At 36.5% G+C, this 23,327-nt stretch overlaps 1 protein-coding gene across 1 annotated transcript; it reads right to left on the reverse strand.

The window, feature by feature from the left end:
• Positions 1–210: 210 nt before the first annotated feature.
• Positions 211–15,379, reverse strand: LOC120329557 (uncharacterized). The gene is made up of 20 exons (XM_078118495.1): positions 15,084–15,379; positions 14,078–14,180; positions 13,547–13,665; positions 12,902–13,154; positions 12,377–12,594; positions 12,009–12,113; positions 11,135–11,245; positions 10,650–10,827; positions 10,116–10,222; positions 9,869–9,987; positions 9,390–9,462; positions 6,327–6,438; positions 5,489–5,653; positions 5,112–5,241; positions 4,891–4,985; positions 4,440–4,526; positions 2,707–4,064; positions 2,051–2,132; positions 1,381–1,522; positions 211–1,062 (listed from the first exon to the last, which is right to left on the reverse strand). The coding sequence occupies exons 1-20, from the start codon at positions 15,183–15,185 to the stop codon at positions 1,023–1,025; spliced, it is 3,699 nt and encodes a 1,232-aa protein (XP_077974621.1). The 5' UTR covers positions 15,186–15,379; the 3' UTR covers positions 211–1,022.
• Positions 15,380–23,327: the final 7,948 nt, after the last annotated feature.

The following is a 23,327-nucleotide window of genomic DNA, read 5'->3' on the forward strand; positions in this document are numbered from 1 at the left end:
CATATATATATGCTCATTGGTTCGAATAATATTTTTTCACAACTCTATAATATTCCGGCAGTGCACAAAGGTTGAACACTTTAGAATGAAAGTCACAATAATTTGTGTCTGGCTGAAAGTGATTCCACTGTATGCTTGGATTTCTGCCTCAAATCAATCGCTACAGATATGGAACACATAAAAACCTGTCTATAAATGTGGTCTACATACTAAAATTGAATACATTTGTATTATAAAATACTTTACTATATAAAACTATAAGTACAGAGGATTCTAAAGCATGCAAAAATATATTGTAATTCAAGCCTTCACCGATAACCGTACCTCGTTCCATGAAATAAACTAAGTAAAAAAAGATGATTATTATTAAAAATATCTGTGCGCTTGAAGACCAATGTAACTGGCTCTATCTGCCACTGATGCATACAATAGATTTAGAAGGTCCCCAACCTTATCATTTAATAATTGCCAACCCCATTTTATAATACTTTTGGAGAGAAAATTGAGTCTGCGTTCGAAAACTTCTTTTTTTCTATTAAGTCTTGGAGTCAAAGCTTTCAGGGTAAATTCCAGGCAGAAAAGCTTTTTTTTTTGTTGGGTAAAAGCTGAGGAGTTGTAATTTTTCGTCCACAGATCTGGCGCATTTGAGTAGGCTTTGAAATGAAAATGAGGTTACACTAAAAATGGTATACTAATAAAAGTCACAACAAACCACTGACATAGTGAAAGCTATATATACGTTAACACTTGTTATACAAATATAGCAGGTGACACAAATGTAGAAGAGCTGATATTCAATTGAACATTCCAGAACCCAGTTATGATATGATACAAGACAAAAACAAAGTTTTAAAGATCGCATAATGTTCCATGGTATCAGACGTCATCAACCTCCAAGTACCAAAATGGTATGAAAATAAGAATAAAGCTGAAGCTGGTAAGTACACCACACCGATCCGACACGATGTAGAATTGTTTTATCGTCCTCGCTAGAGGATACCAAAACAACATTCCATCCTTATCTACCAGAAATCATCACCACTGGACTGAGATTTCTTCTCTCTGTGTAAAAAAAAACAATTTCATATTTATTTTGAAGAAAAAAAATGATAAGGTGGCTTATTTACATGGAGAATTTCAAAATTTTATCCAGTTAACAGTCCTGGCGAGCTATGGTAGTCGCTGAGGCACATATGTGTATAAAGGAGCCATCGAGAGCCATGAAGTTCGTGAAAATTACCAGTCAAAATCATGGATCTGTCCTATTCAAGAAACGCATAAGTGATTAGTAATGCGTCATAGTATGAGTTGAACAGACTGTATAAAAAAACAAAGAAATCCTATTCAACCATAAAAAAGTCGTCTGAAATACAAACCCACCCTCTGCTACCAGCATCAATAGAATCAGAAGATTGCGATTCCTCGAAAACATCAACTACATTCTGGTTTTCCTTTTGGCGATTCTTTGATATTCTCGGTGACTGTACTTGTTGTTTTGCGTGATCGAAACCAGCAAATTCTCCTGATGATTATACAATTTTTAGACTTTGCCATTCGAAAGAAAAAATTCAACAGAATTCAATTTCTCATATTAAATACCGGTAGACTGGAACGAGGATAAGATGGCTTAATCATATGACAAACTACGTTTTCCAGTCTGAGTGGTAATAATATCAGAAATTTGCTCAGATTCTTCAATACGCAGCAACTTGTAATTATGATGAATACTTAATCATATGGGACTATTTCATTAATTTATCATTCCGTAAAAGACTGTGATTGTATTTATTTTTTGACTGATACCTCAACTCTGAATACGGCTCTAAACAATGAGCAATTATTTCTAAAAAAACATCTTTACCGTTGAATACTGTCCAACCTAGACCGTTCTATATTAATTCAGCAGGTAGATCAATAAAACACCACCATTGGATATGTGCATAAAAAGTTAAACATATGATCAACCCAACTAAGACTGATTATGAATCTTTGTATGGCTAATGTAGTGAGATCAAAATTTTAAGAATGATTTTATTAATAAAAGTCTAACCTGACTTATCCAGTTGTAAAGTTGACCAATTTGCGTCAGCACCAGACTTATCTTCATCATTGCTTTGTTGCATTCCTGTGACCTGGATTATGAAATAAAATTGGTTAGAGCATTTATGTATTGCACTATTGTGGACATTCTTATAAATACTGATGTGAGCGAGCCAGTAATCAATCTGTAGCGCTATTGAGTCAAGAAAAGTTCAGACCAAATTATGAACTATTTAAAAAACTCAACAAAACAAAATTTTGATTCCGACAAAGCTCGCTGACTCAAGGTTGAAGAAAATTTCAATTCAGAAACCAGCTCCTAACTGCGAGGAACTAAACTTTGACCCCAAAAACATTGAGAACTGCTTGGTCTACTTAATGCTTTTTCAGTTTTGGTCAGAAAGTTTTGATTCCAATTACAACCATTATACTATGGGATTCTGTAGTCATTTACAAATTTAGCCATTTAAAAGTAACTTGAAATCAGCGAAGTTCAAAAATACAACTCAAATATCAAGAAAAACAAGTCAGACTAGCTGTTCAATTCATATATCATTCACAGCAATGAAACAATGCTCAATAAAAAGGGTAGTCTCTATGTTAAGTAACTAACTGCACAACTGTAGCTGCTGGAGATTGTTTGAATTATAAAGCCATATCTCTCACCTTATCATCTATGTGTGGAATTGAAGTTGAGGAAGGTTCAAAATCAGACATTGTTTTGACTTCCGAAGCTGTTTTTGAATCTGTTGAAGACAAAAATTCATCTGAATAGTCATTTGATTTATCGCTCAACAAATTCTGATCTCTTTCTGATGAAGATTTAGATTCTTTATCAGCTTTCTTTATCTTATCTCCAACATTTCTTGATAAGCTGTCTTCTTCTGCCATATACGCCGTTTGTGATGTAACAACTGGTTGTTTCTGTTGGCTTTGTGACATCAGAGGAAAACCAAGATCTTTTTGTGATGTCACTGAGGCTTTTGGTTCCACTTGGTTGAGCAATTCGGCGAGTCCTCGGTCAGTCTCACATTCTAAGCTGCGAGCGCTGCTTTTATCGATACTTTGCAAAAGGTTTTCAATCTCATCATCGTTACGAAGATCTAAGCCAAGGTTTAAGTCGCGCTTCGGTGATTGAACACCATGCTCATCTGGTTCTTCATGATATAATGACTTAACGTCATGCTTCGGTAGTTCCAAAGAATCAGAAATTCCACCAACTTGTTGCAGTTCCTCTCTCTTTTTCTCAAGAAGTGACGGACGTTCGAATGGAGATTTTACTTCTAATGATGACCTTCGTAATGGGTCACTCATTTCCGATGAAGTTGATGACCGTAACTCTTCGCTTATTGAATCTGACTGGCTGCTCACTGTAGCTTCAGGTTGTGACATCATAAACGATCTTGGTTTGAGTTCCGGAAGCATTGTTTGTGAAGAAACAATAGGCTTAGGTTTTTCCTCCTCCGATTCACAAGTCAGAAGGTCAGATACAGCAAGAGGAGATGACTCCGCTTCTTGGGAAGATATTGGGGGTAATTTCTTGGGTGGAGTTGTAATTGGGTGTAAAGTGGATTGTCGCACAGTAGGTTTGGGTTTCAATACGTCGCTGAGGGGTTTGGAGTCATCAGACAAACTAGACGTGTTTGAATTTGAATGTTTTTTACCTTTTTGGGAAGAGAAGCTTTCTAATTTGTCTTTGAATGTTATTTGCTGTTGCTCGGGGTGAGACAATGCTAATTTCTCCTCTTCTGCATTGAAAGAACGTTCATTGTTGTTCGCAGATACACTTGAAGCTATGCTAGATTCTGACAAATCGTGCTTCTTTTCCAAGTTTTCGAGTGGTATAGGCCCTTGGCTTTGATTGATCTTGTCTGTATTTTCATTCAAGGTCATTGGTGATGTTTTTTCCATTTCCAATGGTTTTGTATGTATTGTTCCAGTTGGTTTTGATTGGTATTCTGGTACGGTAGTTGGATTTGATTTGGTTTGTGGTTTATTGGCCGGCTTGTTGCTGGTCCGAGAGACTGAAAGTTGTCATAACGAGTTAGTTTCACAAAGGTCAATTCGAAGTAGTAAAAGTGATTTGTGATTTCAATAAAATTCAACCATGCAACAAAAAATCAAATTCAGTACAGATTTTAGACAACAGCTGGATCAAAAAATAATAATCTTCCTAATGATTTTCCTATATTGAACTCGCCCAAAAGAAGGTGTGTAAGACGGCCTGAATTATAGGAAAAACAGAGCTCTTGTGCATTTTAATTTGTTCATGTAATACCAGTGAACCGTCGCAAAAGCATGGACATAAATAATGGAGGACGTCGTAATTGACCAGAGGTTTGAAAGATTCAGAAATTATATTTACACAATGCTCTTGTTAATATTTGAAACGCTCAAACCTGATTTAGCGGCTGGTGAGCTTCGAGGCTTCTCTCTGTGAGATGTTTTCAAGTCATGCCTTGGCAACAACTGCCTTTGACTGCATCCTAAAGATACAAAGAAGCAGTGTTTAAATGTGTGAAATTTATTTGACAAAAACAACAGTAATATGGTTGTCTGAAACATTTCTTTGTATACCCAGTTAACAATCAGTTTGAATTGATAAATAAATGGAAATTGAGGTAAGATTGATTTGGTTAGTTTTTATTCTTTCCCATTTTAGAAAATAGATTACCATCATACTATAAAACTTTGATTGCTTCAAACGATTATTTTTCGAATTCAGATTTAAAATATTGAACATATAAATTTCAAATCAATTCAAAAATCCCATTTTTTAGGACTATGTAAATCCAACAGTTTTTGACATTTGGCTATTAGGAATGGATAATTTGGCATACAAGAACTCACCAGGTACATCAGGAGATATATGCTTATAATTTGACTGGATATATCTCTTATACATTTGTTCCAAGTCTTCAGATTCTTTCTCAAGGGTTCGAAATCTAAAATAACGAGTTATAATATAAAAAAAAAAATTGCAAATGCAAAAGAAAAGTCTTTTTCTCATTTTATCTCAGGAAGGGGAAAAAGCTTTTCGGCGCAATATCAGACCTAACTGCCCAGCTTACTTGTTCTGTATATCCTGTCTCAGTCCTGATGTTGAGAGATCACCAGAGGAGGTGGTTGTGCTAGAGTCATCAAAATCTAGATTTGAGTTTCCTGTAGTATTATGGGATGAATAACGCGGACTCCGACCACCTGAAATATAATGATTGCATAACTTATAATAGAGAACCACCACCCTATGAAGATATCAAGAATATAGATAAAATTATGCAATTTCATTTTAAAATCAATTCATATATGGAAATGTACTGCTCTGTTATAAACTTTTTAAACCTCGAATTCGGATTACTGAGGAAAATGAAGTCATAATATTTTACTTAACTTGCATTGGAACTAAATTCTATGACCCTATCTAATCTGTTCATTAAGCACTACTTACCCTCGGTTAATCTAGGTTGCACAGAGTATGGCATCTCATCTGCCCATCTCACATGACCTGGATGTACGGGGTCATATTCACGGATGGATGGCTCCTTTGTGACATCATCCATAAGAATTCGAAGACTTTTTGAAGCAGGTTCATTGAAGCGAGGAGAGGCAGAATCTAAATTTTTAAAAATATATCAAGTCATAGCTAGCATGTAAGTGAGGTTGGTAACCAACAAGCATGAGGCTGAGTAAGTTCGGGCCATATAAGGGCAGTCTAAAAAACACAAAAATCAACAATAAGCTGACCATATAAAATGCTGGAAGGAAATCAAGAAAGAAGTTTTATCACACCATACATCCAGGGTGTCAAAAGTAAAGTTTGCAAACACGTAACAGACTATTTAAAAAAAGCGATAGCAAAAACTTGTTATGTATCATTCATGAAAATCCTACATGGTTTGGAAAGAGGCACCAATGATTCAGACCCAAAAAAGTCCTCAAAAATTTTTTCAACTTTTTTCCACAAAGTTTATGGAATTGCTCCATATTCAAGTATTGCAAAAAAGTTTATGCTTAACGAACATATTAAATGTAAACAGGGTGCAAAGGCTAATACTTTACCATTCTCCCAAAATCACACTCCGTACAACAAGTATCACATTTTATCTAATTTAATAGATACCAAAAAATCACCAGATTCCCTACCAACCACAATCGCCCAAGATATTTGATCATTGCAGTGTTTCCTTTCTAGTACTTCCTTACTGAATAAAAGTGCATAGCCTCGTTCTGAGCAATAAAAATCATATAAAAGTCATCTAGAATGTTTATTAATAGGTAAAAATTACCTTTTGGTTCCGAATTGATTCTAGTTTGAATTCTCGATGTCATTTGCTCAAGTTGTCTCTGTTTTTCATCTAATTTATCACGAGCATCAGAAAGTTTTGAAACTTCAGTTTTCTGAAAAATGGGATTTGTAAATCACTCGCTCAAGTTGGAGAAAAATTCTTCCTTAAATTCTACTATTCAGCAAATTTTGGTTTTCTACTTATGCATAGTTGTTTATAATCTAGCAATAAGTTTGGCAAGTTTTTGTTGAAAATAAAGTCTGAGCCACCAAGGTCGTGTCAGAGTCGTATTTTTGTACTCTACAGCAGAGGTGGGCAACTTCTTTAGTCGGCGGGCCAGATGTGGGAAAATGAAGGCCTCGGCGGGCCGGATTATTACATGAATAGTATTCAATATCTTAATCACATATTTATTCGCTAATGCAAGAAAGAAAATTATAAATCGCATTTAAAAAACAGTCTGCTCCCTAGCAAGTTTTCTGTCCAGTTCTGTTGCTCTAGTTTGCCGTTCCACTGCTGATAAATTATTGCCATAGTTTCCATGTTTCGTTACATAATGACGACTAATGTTGTACTCTTTTAATACCGCAACACTTTGATCACACAGTAAACATACTGCTTTGTTGCCAACCTTTGTAAAAATACTTCGGTATACAATCTTTGTTAAATCTCTACACTGTCAACTTTACGTTTCTTGGGGTATTCCATGGTTAATAAAACCTAATATAAAATCTATTTATATTTAGAATCTAAATATAACAGTAGTGGGGAATGTTTACAACGCTCTCTGCTTTGTTGTTTAACAAGTGTGCTAACGCAATGGACCTTTCCCCGAGCATCAACTTCCTTGTTTACTTCGTGACATTGGCCAATCAGCAAGGTGCAAAAGTGACGTAGCAATGTCACCTTTTCGCATCCGCTCAGACACTTTTCTCCCTCAGACAGATTTTCAGGCGTGGTCGTAAACATTACCTCGTTTTTGAACTCTATTCGTCAGATTTCAGTTGTGTTTCAAAAATTTAAATATATATCAGATAACTCAATGATCACTCTGTCTTCCTAAGCGTTTTAATTTAATTGCAGTAATAAAAAATTAGTGTAGAAATAGCTGTGATAGACTGGTCTAAAATTCTTTATCGGTACTTTTGAAAAACAGATTGTTGTATGCAATGAATCATAATGGTTTGAAACACATACCCCATTTTACAGGCGCCAATTGAAATCACTCTTAAAATAAGCCCCGAAAATTTTGCAATGGTAAAGTATAGAAAGAACTTTTCGGGGGTCAAAGTTCGGGTAAAGGTCCATTGTTTGTTCACTAAGGCAATTGTTTATTTCACCAGCTCGCTCTGGCCATTGATACCTTAACAAGTTGTTGTTAAGTCATCAATGCTCTGACAGTGCGGTCAGAGTAGAGCGATCGGCAACTTTCAGGAATGATGCATCGGACCACATTACAGAGTGTGGTTGGATACAGTCAGCGGGCCGGTCAAAATCTCGTCGCGGGCCGTATGTTGCCCACCCCTGCTCTACAGCAAGGGTGCCCAACCCGCCTGACTGTTTTTTGCAGCCCGTCCAATAAATTTTGTAAGCAGACGTTTCAATTTCTTACTATGTTTTAAATAGGCTTAAGTATGTTTTGTGGTTTTGATGTGATTATTCCCGCCAATTATGTACATCCGGATGCCAATTCTTATTATTACGTTTTATGTATAAGTCTTACCCCCTGCTGTACATCGACGTTCGTTTTTTAATTTATAGGAATGAATTTGGAACCTAAATTTTCAAATCAGTTTCATTCTGATTGCTTTTTCCGTGTAGGCTTTGATCGTCTCTATCGCCAACGTAAAATAAATAGTCACCAACAATCTTTGCTGCTGGCTCCGGGACTCGTTTTTCTTTTATGTTTGTATTTTTGTTTATGTTATATTTGCGTTAAATAAAATGCCGGAAATATATTCACTGCGTATCCGTCAATAATTCTGATAAAATTGACAATTCTACATATTCAAATTAAGGTACTCCTGAAGTATGCGCACCAAGATGTCGCATAACCTGAACCCTAACCTGGTACACAACCTGAGTTCAGGTTGTGCGTCATCTTGGTGCGCATACTTCAGGAGGTCCCAAATTACAGTAGTATATATGGTATATTCGTCCAAAAGTTATTGTAATGTTTTTTTCATTAAATACTTGTATTGATGTTTCAAATTTCACGAAACGGCCCACTAAAACTTGATGTTCCCGCGACCTTGGCGCACATTACGCTCATTGAGACAATATCATAGCCACTGAAAATAAATAAATAATTAAACTGCATCTCTCAAATATAAGACTCAATTTTTACGTCTTTGTTTGTTAGTAACTGTGTGCAGATTCTCGTGATGTCATCACAAATTCACAAGTTCGTTGTGTAATGATTGATTTTTTGATTCAGCGGCCCGCGAGTGTCATGTACACGCCTTGTGTTCCCAGATATTCGAATATTAAACTGCTATTTTAATATTCGACTTCATATTCGAATATTTCGCCAGCACTAATGAGTAACCATGCAGTGAATAACTATTAACGTGATTGATTTTAGGTAAATAATCTTGCCTTTTATGTATTATATAAATTCTAACGAAATCAGGACTTGGTTGGTATTAAAGTTTGGTACAAACGTTTGCGCCCGCAGCGAATTTCCTTATGTGAAAGTGGCCCGCGAGTGGAAAAAGGTTGGGCAGGCCTGCTCTACAGAGTCAAAAATTGGGACCGAAGTTGAATTTTGGAATGCTAATAAATTCAGATTTCGAACGGTAATAAATTAAAACTACAAAAGTAATGAGCTAAGTAAGCGTACTCAACAAAGAATCATGTCAAACAAGAGTCTGGAGTCAAGCCGAAGTCTTTTCACTGGTTTGGAGTTTTGAGAGTTGGAATTGGATGTCAATTTTCAATGACTCCAAGCACTACAATCTAGATCGGTTACTCTCAAACAAAGAAATAGTCAAATATATCATATAATTCCAAACATAAATAATTTCTAGTGATCAGATATTCAATCCATTTTGAACACCTTACCCATCTTCCAATCTCATTCTGTATATTGGCTTCTTTTTCAGCTCTATCCTGTTTCTTCCAGTCATTCAGTTGTCTGCAAAAGAAAGGAAATAATGAATAGTAGGAGAGAAAAACTGAAATTTTTTCCAAAGTTTTTGTCACAACGGTACTGAAGAAAAATCTAAGCAAGCTCCAACTTGTTACACTGTAAGGCAATAAAATTCAAACTTATGATTTTTCATCTAAGATGCCAACTTAGTTAGGGGAAGTATCATCAGTTATTTTCATGAAGAGCCAGAAAATTAACAGAGCTGCCAATTGCCAGAAAATAACCTTATGGGCTTGATGCAGTCTCGAAGCCATATATTAGTATGTAATGCACTAGGACACTGCAACCTAAAAGACGCGAAAATGTTACGCCCAGTTAGAAATTGGAAAACAATCACCATCCAGGTGTATTTCAATATTCAAATTCAGATTGCAGTAAGGCATATTCTAACCTGCTCAAATCATCCAATCTTTTTCTTAGAGATGAATCATTCTCATTGCTAGTTCTGGGTGAAATCTCATTCCGTTGTCTTGGAGACGGTTTTGGTTCAGTTATTTTCTGAACATGACTCTAAAAATATATGCATAAGAGTCTTGTCCAAACTTTTTTAAGGGGAGCACTTCATTTATTCCGGTGTATATATTAAGGGGGAACACTTCATTTAATCCGGTGTATTTATATACAGCCAATATAATTACCTTAGTTTCAGTTAATTCTCCTTTCAGTGTTTCAAGTTCTCTCCTCAACATTTCTGCTTCGCCAGAACGAGAGTCTAATTCTCTCAAAACTTCATCCAGTTGACGACCTGTTAATGGAAAAGAATATTTTTATTCAAGTTTACTCAAGTAAGGTCTAATCTAAGTGAGTATTGCTAAAAAAGTTCCCTGAACCAATAGTGCTGAATACTATATTTGGTGTATCCTTGTGAGAGAGAGATATCAGCAAATAGTGGACTTGAAATTATTAGAGGATGACCTGAGAGCTGAGACTAAAAAAAATTCAAGTCAAGAATGCTGGCAGGTAGGTAGACATAAATTCCACAATTCGAGTTTATGGTCTCTGATAATTTAATAATCTTCACACCTAAAAGTGAGGATAAGGTCACTAGCCATTACTGATCAAAAAGAGAGTGAATACTATCCTGCTTAGAGTTCTATGTATTTTTCGTAAATTTTGCAATCAAAAGCAGATGAGATGACACTACACATCCTAAAATATCAGAGAAAACGCACTTTCTCTGCCTGTCAAAGATTTCCGCAATGATTCAGCACATGATGACACAACAGAATCTCTCCGAGTTCTTTCCGGAGTTGGAACTTTGACCCCAGTTGTTTGATCTATGACATTTGACCTTTGTTGGTTCAAAACATCTGATTTCATCAAATCCAATTCCTTGAGTTTGACAGATTCCTACAATACATAAAAATGAAGATTTGCACAAAAAAATGAAGTTGCAATATAAATATAATTATGTTGGTGAGAGAAAAAGGACAGAAGGCTTACAATCCAAATCAGTTAATGTAGCTGTTACCTAACCATTTTACCTTTACATGGACTTGAATGGCAAAGGAAGATGCAATTAAATACTTGAGTGAACCCACATATTATAATCAATAGTGCGATCATAGCCATCGACAAATAGATGGGTCAATAATCAGACAAAAAAGTTATTTGAAATTGCTCTTACAAAAACAAACTACTTTTTTGAATCCCATACCATGTCACGCATCATTAGTTCTCTCTCTTGTAAATTTTTCTCTCTCATTCTGATTTGCTCCAGTTCACACAGAAGTAATTGACGTTGTTGATAAAGATCTTTCTCTAAAGACTGAATAATTGAAATAAATTATTTTTTGCTCGTCAATGGCGCATTGTGCTAACATGCTTTTTATTGCATTACTCATTATCCTGTTATTTCATAGGTTTCAATTTGCTGGGGGATAAATATTGACGAGAAATTGCTGAAGTATTCGTTGTAGCAGACTGCTCCAAACCTATGCATATGAAACAACAACTATATTCTACTATGTCTAAACTGGTCACCATATGGAAGGCTATGGATCACTATATGATTAAGCTGCCATATTGGCTTTCTTCTCTCTTATTATAAATATGGAAATCCTATCTTAATATCATTTCATTTTATTTGAATAAAGCCTAAAAAAATACTGGCGAATCCCTGATAACTACTATTTCAAAAACATTTTCAGATATAGAATAGAAAATATATTTTGCAATCGATCCGATTTAATAAAAGCATATACATGGATCAGTGTGTGTTTATAAAGATTGATTTGACAAAGTAGAAAATTTGGAATGAAAATTATTTCACTGACGTTTCTTTTATACAGTTTTTCTAAAGTTCAATGAGTAGTTATGTTGTAAATGAACTTGCTTTGCCTATGGTTTTGAATACAAGTACCCGAATCCAGAGTCCAGATTTCAAGCCAACTTAGAGTCACTGAGTTAAGACTGAGTCATTTCGACTCTTGAATAGTGTCCAAGAAAGTAGAGTCCCCAAAACTGCTTTGAACATGTCAAATGCTCAAAATCGCAAATTTTTATTTTAGTAAATTTTATCCTATTCAAACCTCTTTCTGTATGCTCAATCTTTCAATCGCATTCTTTTCTCTTGAAACCAAAGCTTCCTTTCGTTGTGAATAATCATTCTCAAGTTCTCTAGTTTTACTGAGGATCTGTTGAAAAAATGTGAAATAACACCAGACCCCTTGACTTGTAACTCAGGCCATTTAGAAAATAATCACAGCTTAAAACTATAGAAAAAAAAATTGGACGTCAAAAATCTCCTATGAAAATTTCAACACATGCTGAACTATAACCTCTCGTGTGGATACCAGTCCACGCCGGGTAGTTCTCCAGTTATATTTATATTTATTCCAGATGCATGCATGGATATTAAAAAAAAAATAATCAAATGATTAAATAAAAAATTACTAACCTGTTCTCTAGCTTTCTCTGATTCTGAAACTCTCATGGCAACAAGCTCTACTTTCTTCCACTGTTCAAATGATTCTCTCGCTCGTTTATCTGCAACTTCCTCAGCCCTTCTGGTGGCACTAGCAAGAGTAGCAACAGATTGACGATAATCAATGTCACCTTGACGTCGCTCTCGTAATGTATAATCCATTTCAGTATCAACAGCTTGCAGCTTGTCAGCTAAATAAAAACAAATGATATCAATTCCCGTCATTAGACCCCTTCCCACCAACTTACTCAGAAGTTAGAAATTGGGTGGGCAATGTCAAAACAAAAAGATTTGGGGGTTTCCTTACATAAACGTGAATGCTTCAAAAAAAACTTGTGTAGAGTGATTGCGTGAAAATATCAAATAAAAAGATAAATAAACTTATTAAAATATTTGAATCAAAATTGATTGCAAATTATAATTATAAAATACCAAACTAATAAATTTTCGTTTTAGATAATAAGACTTTGGAAGTAGAAGAAATCTTTACATTCTTACCAAGAGACATAGGTTTCGGATTTTGCTTCATTTCCTTTAACGAATCTTGATTTAATTTTGTAGAAAGATTTTGTGCTGACGACACTCTTGAGAGAAGTTTCCACATGAGTGATTTTGAACCATTGTCTGCGGCAACAGGAGTGGAACTTGAATTTGGTGATGGAAATGATTGGTTGTTTTCTTTGTCGTTATGGTTACGCAGAAGATCAGGAGACGCTCCCAGTCGTAAAAGAAGTTCTTCAGTCAATGCCTCCTATAAATTTAAAACGAGGTAAATATTTGGGGGATTAGAAAATGAAATTTTGTGATTTTTCTAATTAGTTAATTTTCAAATTTTCTCAAAATAGGAATCCAAGTCTGAACTGAAGAAGGATTGTGAACGAAAGTGTCCATAATAAAAATTTTGTTCTCTAAGAGTTGATCCTGAGCCAGAGTCAATTTTTTTTATAAAAGGAGTTGGAAGTGCAATTTGAATCATACATTTATGTGAAGTAAATTGATTTTGTTTGTTTGTTGGCATTTTATTATTAAAAGTGGTAAATAAAATAATTGATGAACATCCGTTGAAAGAAGAATAGCTTTTTCATTAAAAGAGCAAGAAGTAGACCATCGATCAAAATTCCTAACTTCACTCAAAAAACTTACGTCATATTCATCTATCCCTGATTCTTGTTGAAATAACGAGAGAGAATAAAGATAACGACTCTGTTTCAGATGATGAAGAATTAGATTGTCAACAACTTTCTGATTCCATGTGGATTCGGCTGAAATAGAATAATTAAGTGATAATGCTAAAGGCTTAGATATCAAAGGATAATTTTTTAGAGGTCGCACATCTACAATCTGCAAAAGCAGCTGATGATATGTTCGGAAATATTATTATCTTAGGATCAGGATTGGTTGGTTACAACATCCATACATTTATTAAAATTTCTCTTAATCCTTTCATCCAGTTACTAGTCCATGTTGGGTATGAGAACACATAACCACTTAATTTTCACAGATGAAGGAACAAAAAAAAGGAGCTGTCAGGTGCAAGGATTGTGTTTTTCCTATCTTATTCAGTTTGTTTTAGCAGCAAATCACTTCCCAATTTTCAAAAATTGAAAATAGAAAAATCTGGGAAAGGTCTACTATTTTATTAGCCCACAATTTTTTCTGATCTAATTGTTTTACCATTTTTCTTCATTGTTGCTGCTAACAGATCAGAATCATTCTCAGCTCGGCTTCCCTGATGTTTTCCTCTCAATTCATTTATTACACTTTGTCGAAGATATCCCTAAATAAAACAGTAATAGCAGTGGTAATAGTTATATTGATTGCTATATTGAATTCATCGCATAGAGAGAAAAGATGCAGGACCTAATCACATATAAAAACAACACATCTCACATCTATTTGTGTTCCATGTGGTTCCTGGGTTCGGTGTTGTGCAACACTTTTGGAAATATCCGCGCACCTGTTATTACCCTGTGTGGGTTCGAATCATGTGAGGATAACTATTTGCAAGAGGATTACTGGACTCCTAGCCACCGGAGGGTGGTTCATGTAACCACTACCGTACCGTACTCGGTTACGGCTTTCTTCACCGCCAAATCCATACAGCCGAAACAAATAACTGGCTCTTTCATCTCCACCAGTATAAAAGTAAATTTTTATTTATGTTGAAATAGATTTCAGAATTTTCAATAACTGAATACCCTAGCTAGGATAAGATAGGAATTACAAATTTATCCCGTTGGAAAGGAAAGTCGATAAGATGGCTTAACCATATGGCGAACCGCGGCCTCTTGTCCGGTGGCCATTCCATGTCGGGTATGGGATTAGTTACCGGTACTGGTAGTTATTTGTTTTCGGAAGCACAGAACAGCAGAAGCATGTCTTGATGGTGGAGGAAGCCGTAATTGACCAGCGGTTACAGGGTTACGTGAACCACCCTACCACGACGAGGAGTCCAGCAATCCTCGCGCACATACCGGTAACCATCCCTGCATGGGATTAGAACCCGTGAACCCACCCCTGTACCCAGAGGAATCAGAGGTACGGTACGATGGCGAGCGTATTCCTAACGCTTAGCACGATGAGCCACACCCGCCGTGCCACAATATCGGAAACTAATAGCCTACTAATACCATAATTCTGGCATATGGTCTATTCCAGTACGGTACCGTACCTTACTTACCTTCAAGTTGTTAAGAACACCCGCTGATTGAAGTGACTGGTACATTTGCCTTTTTAAATCTTCGGCACTCATTCCTGGTTCTTTCTTTTTCGATCGGGACATTTTCGTTATTTTGTCTCGTACAAATCTTTCCTACTTTATCAATAACGGTACTTGTGACAAACAAAAAATCCTAGTAAATAATCAGAAATCTTTATTCGCAAACTGCCCAAGGATTTGTTTATTTTGATTCTGACATTTAAATTGGTAACTGACACCTTGCGCAGCGACCCATAACGCCGGTTTGTTAATCCGAATTTACCTCATACTAATCGTATAGAAAGCTTAAAAATGAAACAAAAAAGAAATAAAAATAAAGAAAATTTTATTGAAGAGTTTGAAACGGGAAACAAAAACATTGTCGTTTCAATTGACAAACAGCGATGTCACTAATTCAGTCGTGTTTGCAAACATAGTTGGAGGCTACATTTAAAAAACTTCTTTGTCATTATATAATATTTTCGAGGACCAAACTAAGCAAAAATTAGCTATCAGTACCGGTACTTGTAAGCAGCACGTGGGTAATAATTTTCATATGAAAATGATGGTTTTAAAGATGTAAACCAGTTTGTAAGCGCTAACTCTTCGAAACAATTTCAAAATATTTTTCATAACTTTTGCAATAGTAAAGTATGAGGAGAATTTTTCCGTGGTCAAGGGTTGGGGGCAGTATGTTCCCCAGCTTTTCTCTTTAGGGGGGGTGTTTCAAAATTTAGGGGGTGGTAAATAATTTGCTATTAGAGATAAAACTAGGCTATTTGCATTCTTAAAAAAATGGTATATATGTATTTAAGAAACGATGTACATGGGGGGCCCCCAAGTTGATTGCCGGCGAGCCAAAATCCACAGCAGAATGAAATTGTAGGGCCAGAAAAGGGGAGCGAGGAAAAGTGCGGGACGACACGGCTGGGGTTCAGGGCGCGCTTAAGCGCCCTGAGAAAATTTTGAGAAATAGGCACCAAAATAGGCTCTAAGCTTGATTTTAGATACACCTAGCATCGCAGTTTGTTATGTAATAAAATCAATAATTATAATATTTACCTGATAGAATTCTCGGGGAATAGATAACAAGCACGGCTTTCAACCGAAAATATATACTAATACGTTTCAACAAGTAATTTGCAACTGATAGTGACTAATGAAGTTACTTGCTCATCTGGCATTGTATGAATGGCTACTTATGGCTTGTTTTGTTACACATTTCTAATTTTTTTGAACATGTTTGTTTGACTTTTGTATGAATTAAATTTTGAAATACGCTCGTCAACTGATCATGATGTCGCATAATGTTGTATTCCTTCAGAACTGAAATATTTTGTGAGGAGACAAATCGCTGAAGTTTGATTCTTTTCAATAAAGAAATAAAAACGCTGTCATTCATCTAAAAAACGTCTGTTTTCAGTTCCTAGTTTTCGTTTTGTGACATCTTTAAGCTTTCTTAATATATGGCTGATATCTAAAAGATACCGGAATAATTCAATTGTTACGAAATAAACGTGCTTAAACTGTGATAATGGTGTAACAATAGACGGTATCTAAAACTCAAAAGGTACCACATGAAGGGTTAAACTATTTCACTCAAGTTCGGCGGGCCATTTTAAATCGTCACCCGCCGTAATTGACCCGCAGACTGCGGTTTAGAACCCCTCAGTGTCGAATCGCACCTCAAAATTAGGGGGGGTGTTTGAAATTTTAGGGGGGGTGTTCACCCCCTATAGGGGGGTGTAGGGAAATCACTGGTTGGGGGAACCAAAGTGACTATAAATCAAGTGGAGCAATGCACGTCATTTTGTGTCCAGCGAATCGGGGGGACGCGGCAGCGTCGGTTTGTTTTAGCTTCGTCAGAAGGTCTCGTTCGTCAATTTGTTTGAAGATTTTTTACTGTTTTTCATTTTATTCGGGTAATTTCATTATTTTTCTTTTGCTATTTGCCTCGTGGAATCATACTGTTATCGTGCGGTTTCGTGAAAGTTGCGATAGTTATCTTATAATCCGTGTGAGTTATGCAACTTTAAAACCTCATATCTCACGAACCTTATATTATATGCAGATAAGTTTTATATTGTTTGAAAGACAATCTAGGAGAATAATTATAATTATGGGATGGAGATAAAATGTCGCAATTATCATACAAAAATCGGCAAAATTGAAAAGCGTGAAATTTTTTTGAAAAGCTTCCGAATTAAATAACAAAAACTTCGATTTGCTTGTTTTAACCTAGTATATATGACATCGACACATTTGCATAGGTTAAGAATAGCTTTCGACATTGGATATAATTTTTCGTGCACCAGTAAAATTGTATAAGTCATTTCATTCAATGTTCTCCAATTCTTGAAATGTCCACTGCGCCAACTTGAGTTAACCAACAATTACTTCGTTACGCAATTACTTAGCAACGTTCCGTATGAAAAACAAATATCACTTTCCTTCGCAAGTGTGAAACGTCATTAACCTAGTGCATACGTTGAAATCAGCTACTATTTGAACTGGTATTATGATACCTGTTCACACCATGCCGAAAGTTTGAAGCCTGCGTTTTACATTAATCATTCCAGAAGCTGATGGAATGAATTTTCTCAAAAAAATGTTTCTTAATTTGACGAGCTTTTGCAACAGTTGCTCCAAAAATTATAGAATGTAAACGATCTCATGGCTAGCACATTGTGCGGCCTAATGAATTTCATCGAAGCATGTACTTTATCAGGTACAAAATTTAAAAACCAGCCGCCGCGACTGGTGTTGCAGCTCTTATCAACTTATTATTGGCAGGATATTTCGATTCTTTTGCGTCGAAAAATGTAAAATATTTACTAGGTGATCTAGCGACGCCATCATGTCTTTTACGTACTCGTTGATAAAACTAAATTGTAATTTTATCGATATTCAACAGTGAAAAATTAGCCTTGATGTTTTCGGGGAACCCTATAAACCACTGGGTTTAAATTGTATGTTTGTTTCTATGGAAAGTGTCAATCCCAATGAAGGCCCACAATCGTTACTAACTCTTTTTAGGTCTTACACACCCGATAAATATTTGAAAATTGATAGTTTTACCCAATATTTATGCCACCCATCCAAAAAAGCAATTGTATTTTTGCGCGAAGTATAAACTATATTTCGCGCAAATATTAATGCCTTTCATAATATATGTTCGCCTGTTACTTTTCTGACAGATAAAGTTGCTTGAAATATAATTTCCCATCTTGCCACAATATCGCTTTTAAAATTTTGAAACGTTTTCTCAATTTAAGGTTAAATATTCACGCAAAAGAGAGAACAAAAAAAATTATTGAAAAACGGTATGATAGTGTAGGGCTTCCCAAACTAGGGGCCGCGAAACGAATTTTAGGGGCCGCAAAGAAAACACCAAATTTACACAATTCAGACTCATGATTTGAAATACAATTATTAAAACAAGGGTAAAACAAAAATTTCACAATTACGAGTGAATACATACATCATCATACCGTGTTTCCTCGAAAATAAGACGGTGTCTGTCTTCGATTTTCTTTCAAAAATATCACTAGGGCTTATTTGTGGAGGATAGAGATTTAAGAGAATAACGCGATTTTTTATTATGCCAAATATGAATACCGATTTCCATTAACTTATAAATAGCACGTTTTCATTTAAAAAAAAAAACTGCAACATAAGGATTATTAACCATTTAAAAAGTAGAAAAGATTTATTGCTATGGACTAAGACTCGGTGGTTCTCGAACTTCATTGCATTTTGACGCCCTCCAAAAATATGCTCAAGTTGCGGCACCCCGTGAAAATATGTAATTATGCCTTTCAACGAAGCCCTTTTTTGCAATGAGTTTAATATAAACGAACAAACAAAACTCACCGACAGTCAGTGAAATCATATTTAATGGGCCCTGGTAGAAAAGCCTGCTTTATTTAAATACGAAATCGCGAAGGGGATGGGAGTGCGCAACGCTTTTTGAACCAGGAAAAAATAATCTTTATCTACAGAAACCCGAATTTTTAGAATTAAGCTTTATAATCTTTATTAAACCTTTATTAGATTTAAACTTCATTATCTAATCTTACTTTTTCAGTAAAAATAGAAGATATGGGTTGTTTGAAAGGTTCACGAATCACAAAATTTTGCGACGCCCTAGCAAAATTGAAACGACGCGCTACGAGAAACACGGGACTAGGTCAAAAAAAATTTCGCTATCCCCAAGTCTTTTTTTAATTGTTGCACAACAGAAGAGCTGCAATTTCGTAGGCTGCAGTTTATTCATTTGCTCGAACATGAGTGATTTTTTAGCATTTTAAAGAAAACCAGGCAGGGATAAGAAATAAAAGTTAACCTTTTGCCTTTATTCATTAGGTCTACATGTTTATAAACCTCAAAAAGCATAAAGTACACATTAACGATTACAAAATTGTGTTTTATTTTGAGGCAGCGTTTTTTTCGTGTATAGGCGCGCCAAGAGTTTTGTCCCTGGTAATTTGGCGTCGCACAAACCGCTGCCTTATGCTAAATTTGATGAATAAGTGTGAGTACCAATTCCGGATCAGAACCATGCCGTCGGTGGCCTGACATCGTAATTCATCATTTAGGCCTGCATAAACAAACATTGAGCCACGGCTGGACTTGCTATTATCACGGTTCATGTTTTTTTTTTATTCTGGCGTGCTCGCCATTATCACGGTTCGTGATGTTGTTACCGTGTGTATTGAATCAGAAGACTCAGATTCCGGATTTGTGGTTTATTATGAGGCAACTTCACAGTTAAAACAGCACAAAACAGAGAACACAGCAAAACACGTCCGCCCGCCAGCTCGGCAGCCGGAAAAGAGGCGGGAAGCTCTTTTTTTCTCACGACTCGATGGTGATCGGAGTCCCACAGCAACCGGACCCGGATGAAGTATATCCAACCCAAGGGTCCTTAAAATGCATATAGGCAAATACAAAAAGACAAACTAAATTAAAAGACACGGATAATAAAATCCGTGACACTATGCAGCAAAAAGCATTCGCCCTATTACACTGAATAATTGAGTAGGCCTAATGTTAATTTGAGTAAATATGTGCTTGATTTTGTTATTGAGTAGGCCCACTAAAAGTTGAGAATGAGCTGTGTCAATGAATGATTTTAAAAAGGCATATTTTGAACTGTATAGCTTTATTAACGTGAACAAGGGCCGCGAAAAATTTTAATATATCAAAAGAGGCCGCGAGCTCAAAAGTTTGGGAAGCCCTGTGCTAGTGGACCTGCGGAGAGCTCAAGTCAAATAGATAATATATTATTTTATACACTCCAGATTATTATATGTTCTTGTAAACTTGGTATACGCCGTTATCCTTCATTCCATGCATGTAGTATATTTTTTGGATATTATTTTGGCAATGTACACCTTGTTGAAAATTTGCGATACGCATATTTCAATATCATGACATGTACCGCAAAAATAGTGCAAGTTTCTGTAGTATAATTTGTATTGTAGTTTTGTCAGTTTGCTAAAATAGGTTCTGTGCAAGTAGCGATACTTACACCATGAATTTTATAATAATTTAATAATAAAATGTGTATCTTTTTGTTTAATATTTTGGTCTTATCGGGTTGTTGATTTATCGAGTGAAGTTGGATGACTTTAACCTTAACTGCGTATATGCTGACCATACCGCTGAGCCGAGTTATCTGAGAAACATCTGCGGAAAAATAAATTTTTTCAGAAGAATGTTCATTCTTTTTGCCGCTGCGAAAGTTTGGTCCGAATTATTGAGCATCGATTTTTATAATCAGCTGTTTCACGATCGCAGGTTTAAAGCACTTAGTTAGGATCATACAGCGATAGAACTCTGGACACAAAATGGCTGGTGTGACGTCACACGAGCGCTTATAACGTTACCAATGCATGTCCTCACTTGGTTTACAGTCACTTTGGGGGAAACTGAACCTGTCTAAGGCAGCGCACACGATCGACCTAGATGAACGCCTTCCATTCATGGCATAAATAACCTACTTCCAATCAACGCAGTATATTTAATGTTTTTTGGGGGTAATTAGCCTCGCTGAAGGCTGCCAAGCGTGACGTAGCTAATCAAGTAAGATTCTTATTAACCCAACCCTCGTCAGTAGCGGTAGCTCATGGGAAGCGTGGAAACATGGTCAAACATCAGGCCAGGTGTGAAATGGGTTCAAGCCCTGGGAGGTAAACCAAATTGCAGGAAAAGCACATCAGAGAAGTTGTGTAAAAGGTAAGATCAAACGTTGTAGGGGAGGCCCAGCATAAGAGTTGTAGAGCAGACCAGATAAAAGGGGATGTAGGGAAGGGCCAGTGGAGGAGTTGGAGAGAAGACGAAGAAAGGGAACAAACGGGGCAAAACTGCTATAGTGAGCACAAGGATGGGGTGGAAATGCAGCGACAGGCAGACAATGTAATAAAATAGAAAGAAATAAACAAAGGCTTGAGTGGAGTGCAAATAGGACGCAGCGAGGACAGGCGGGGCAAAAAGGCCAGGGGCCAGGATGGGGTGGGAATGCAGCGGCAGGCAGACAATGTACTGAAAAAAACAAAGGCTTGAGGTTGCACATAGGAAACAGCGAAGATCCAAGCCAGGGCCAAGGATGGAGTGGAAATGCAGTGGCAGGCAGAAGATGAAATAAAATATAAAGAAAGCTAGCAGCTGCGACAAGGAAGGAGAGGAATCCAATCGGTGAAGAAATTCCAGCAGCGAGGCAAGGTGAAAAAATGAAAGGGAGTCGGACGTTCCAAAGAGTGAGCCCGGAGACAGCAGGCGGAAAGCTAAAGACGAGACGCCCAAGCAAGAGGAAAGAAGAAAGTAAAAATGTAGAGAGGAAGCCGGGATTAAGAATAAAGTGAAAAAACCAACAAAATGAAATAAAAATCCCCTAGCGAGTTGAAGAGAAGTAGAGAGATCCCCGGGAAGAAGAAAGTGAAATAGCAGATGGCGAGCAGATGCAGCGCACCAGATCAAATCAAGCTTCTCAGGAAATAAAAGTCTATAGCGGCCTGGGCAAGGAGGGAGGAGGAACAAGGATCAAGCAGGTTGTTGAAATCCAGCAAGCAGCGAGACGAGCATGAAAATGGAATAGCTAGCTGCAAGCGGTGTTCCTCCAGCAAAGTAGGATGAGGAGAAATGCCAGTCAGTACCCACCAATAAATAATCAATCAAGGAGAAGGGAGAGCTGAGGAGATGCAGAGCACCAGGTCAACAAACTTCTCAAGAAATAAAGTAAATAAATAAATAAAGCGGCCTGGGCCAAGGAAGGAAATGAAGAAAATGAGGAGAAATGCCAACGAAATCACGACTAAGATTGAGAAAAAAATATCAGCGGGTGGAAAAGGACAAGGTTCCCAGTAAGTAAAAATGAAAAAAAGCAAAGAAGAACGGCAGCCGAGACAAGACGAGCAGAAAAGAGAGCTCGAAACCTGCAAGCGAAAAATATATATAAAGATGAGGAGATGCAGCGCACCAAGTCAATCAAACTTTCCAGGAAACAAAAGTCTGTCTATAATACAAAATAAATAAAGATGAAAACAAAAGCGGCCTGGGCAAGGAAGCAGCAGGTTGTGAAATCCAGCAGCGAAGACAAGCAGGAAAATGGAATAGAGAGGTTCCTCCAGCAAAAATAAGTTACGGTAAGATTGCCCGATCGTATTAATTGCACGCGATTAATGATATGTGATATGAGTCAATTATGCATCGAATTACAGGATCAGGTACTACAGTCAAAGATTTTACATAAAAACGTTACTAAATAACATGTGTCAACTTAACACCAACTGAATCGGGGTACAACTTTTTCAGAATCCGCCGTCACGTCAACGTTCGATGGCACGTGATCAAAAAGGGCAGTGCCTGCATATGCGTCCGCAGAACGTTCAGTGACGTCATATCAAACAAAAACAGATCTCACAGAGCTATTTTAGATAAGAAAAAGGAATGGCCTTCTGGAGAAAAATTAATTTCATTTTTTACCACTAAAAATTTCAAAGCAATTGGTTCAGTAATTAAAGAGAAAAGCGTTTCTTTAATATTTCCACTAGGTGTCCTATTCTGTGTCAAAGAACAAGAACAACATAATAACAAAACGATCGTTATGTCCACCAACGTGTCAAACAAGAACAACAAAAATACCAAAACGATCGTTATGTCCACTAAAGTGTCCAAAATGTAATATAATAAACCAACTCTGCTGATAATGTATTCGTTTTGTCA

The sequence above is a fragment of the Styela clava genome, chromosome 12 (genome assembly GCF_964204865.1).
Source record: "Styela clava chromosome 12, kaStyClav1.hap1.2, whole genome shotgun sequence".
Taxonomy (NCBI): Eukaryota; Metazoa; Chordata; class Ascidiacea; order Stolidobranchia; family Styelidae; genus Styela; species Styela clava.

Bases quoted from the DNA above. Each gene is read 5' to 3' on its own strand.
- LOC120329557 (XM_078118495.1), bottom strand. From the start codon at position 15,185: ATGTCCCGATCGAAAAAGAAAGAACCAGGAATGAGTGCCGAAGATTTA. The intron at 12,114-12,376 runs GTTAGTAATTTT...TTTTTTCAACAG, and splicing joins CAGAGAAAGCTAGAGAACAG to ATCCTCAGTAAAACTAGAGA. The intron at 10,828-11,134 runs GTATGGGATTCA...TATGTATTGTAG, and splicing joins AACTAATGATGCGTGACATG to GAATCTGTCAAACTCAAGGA.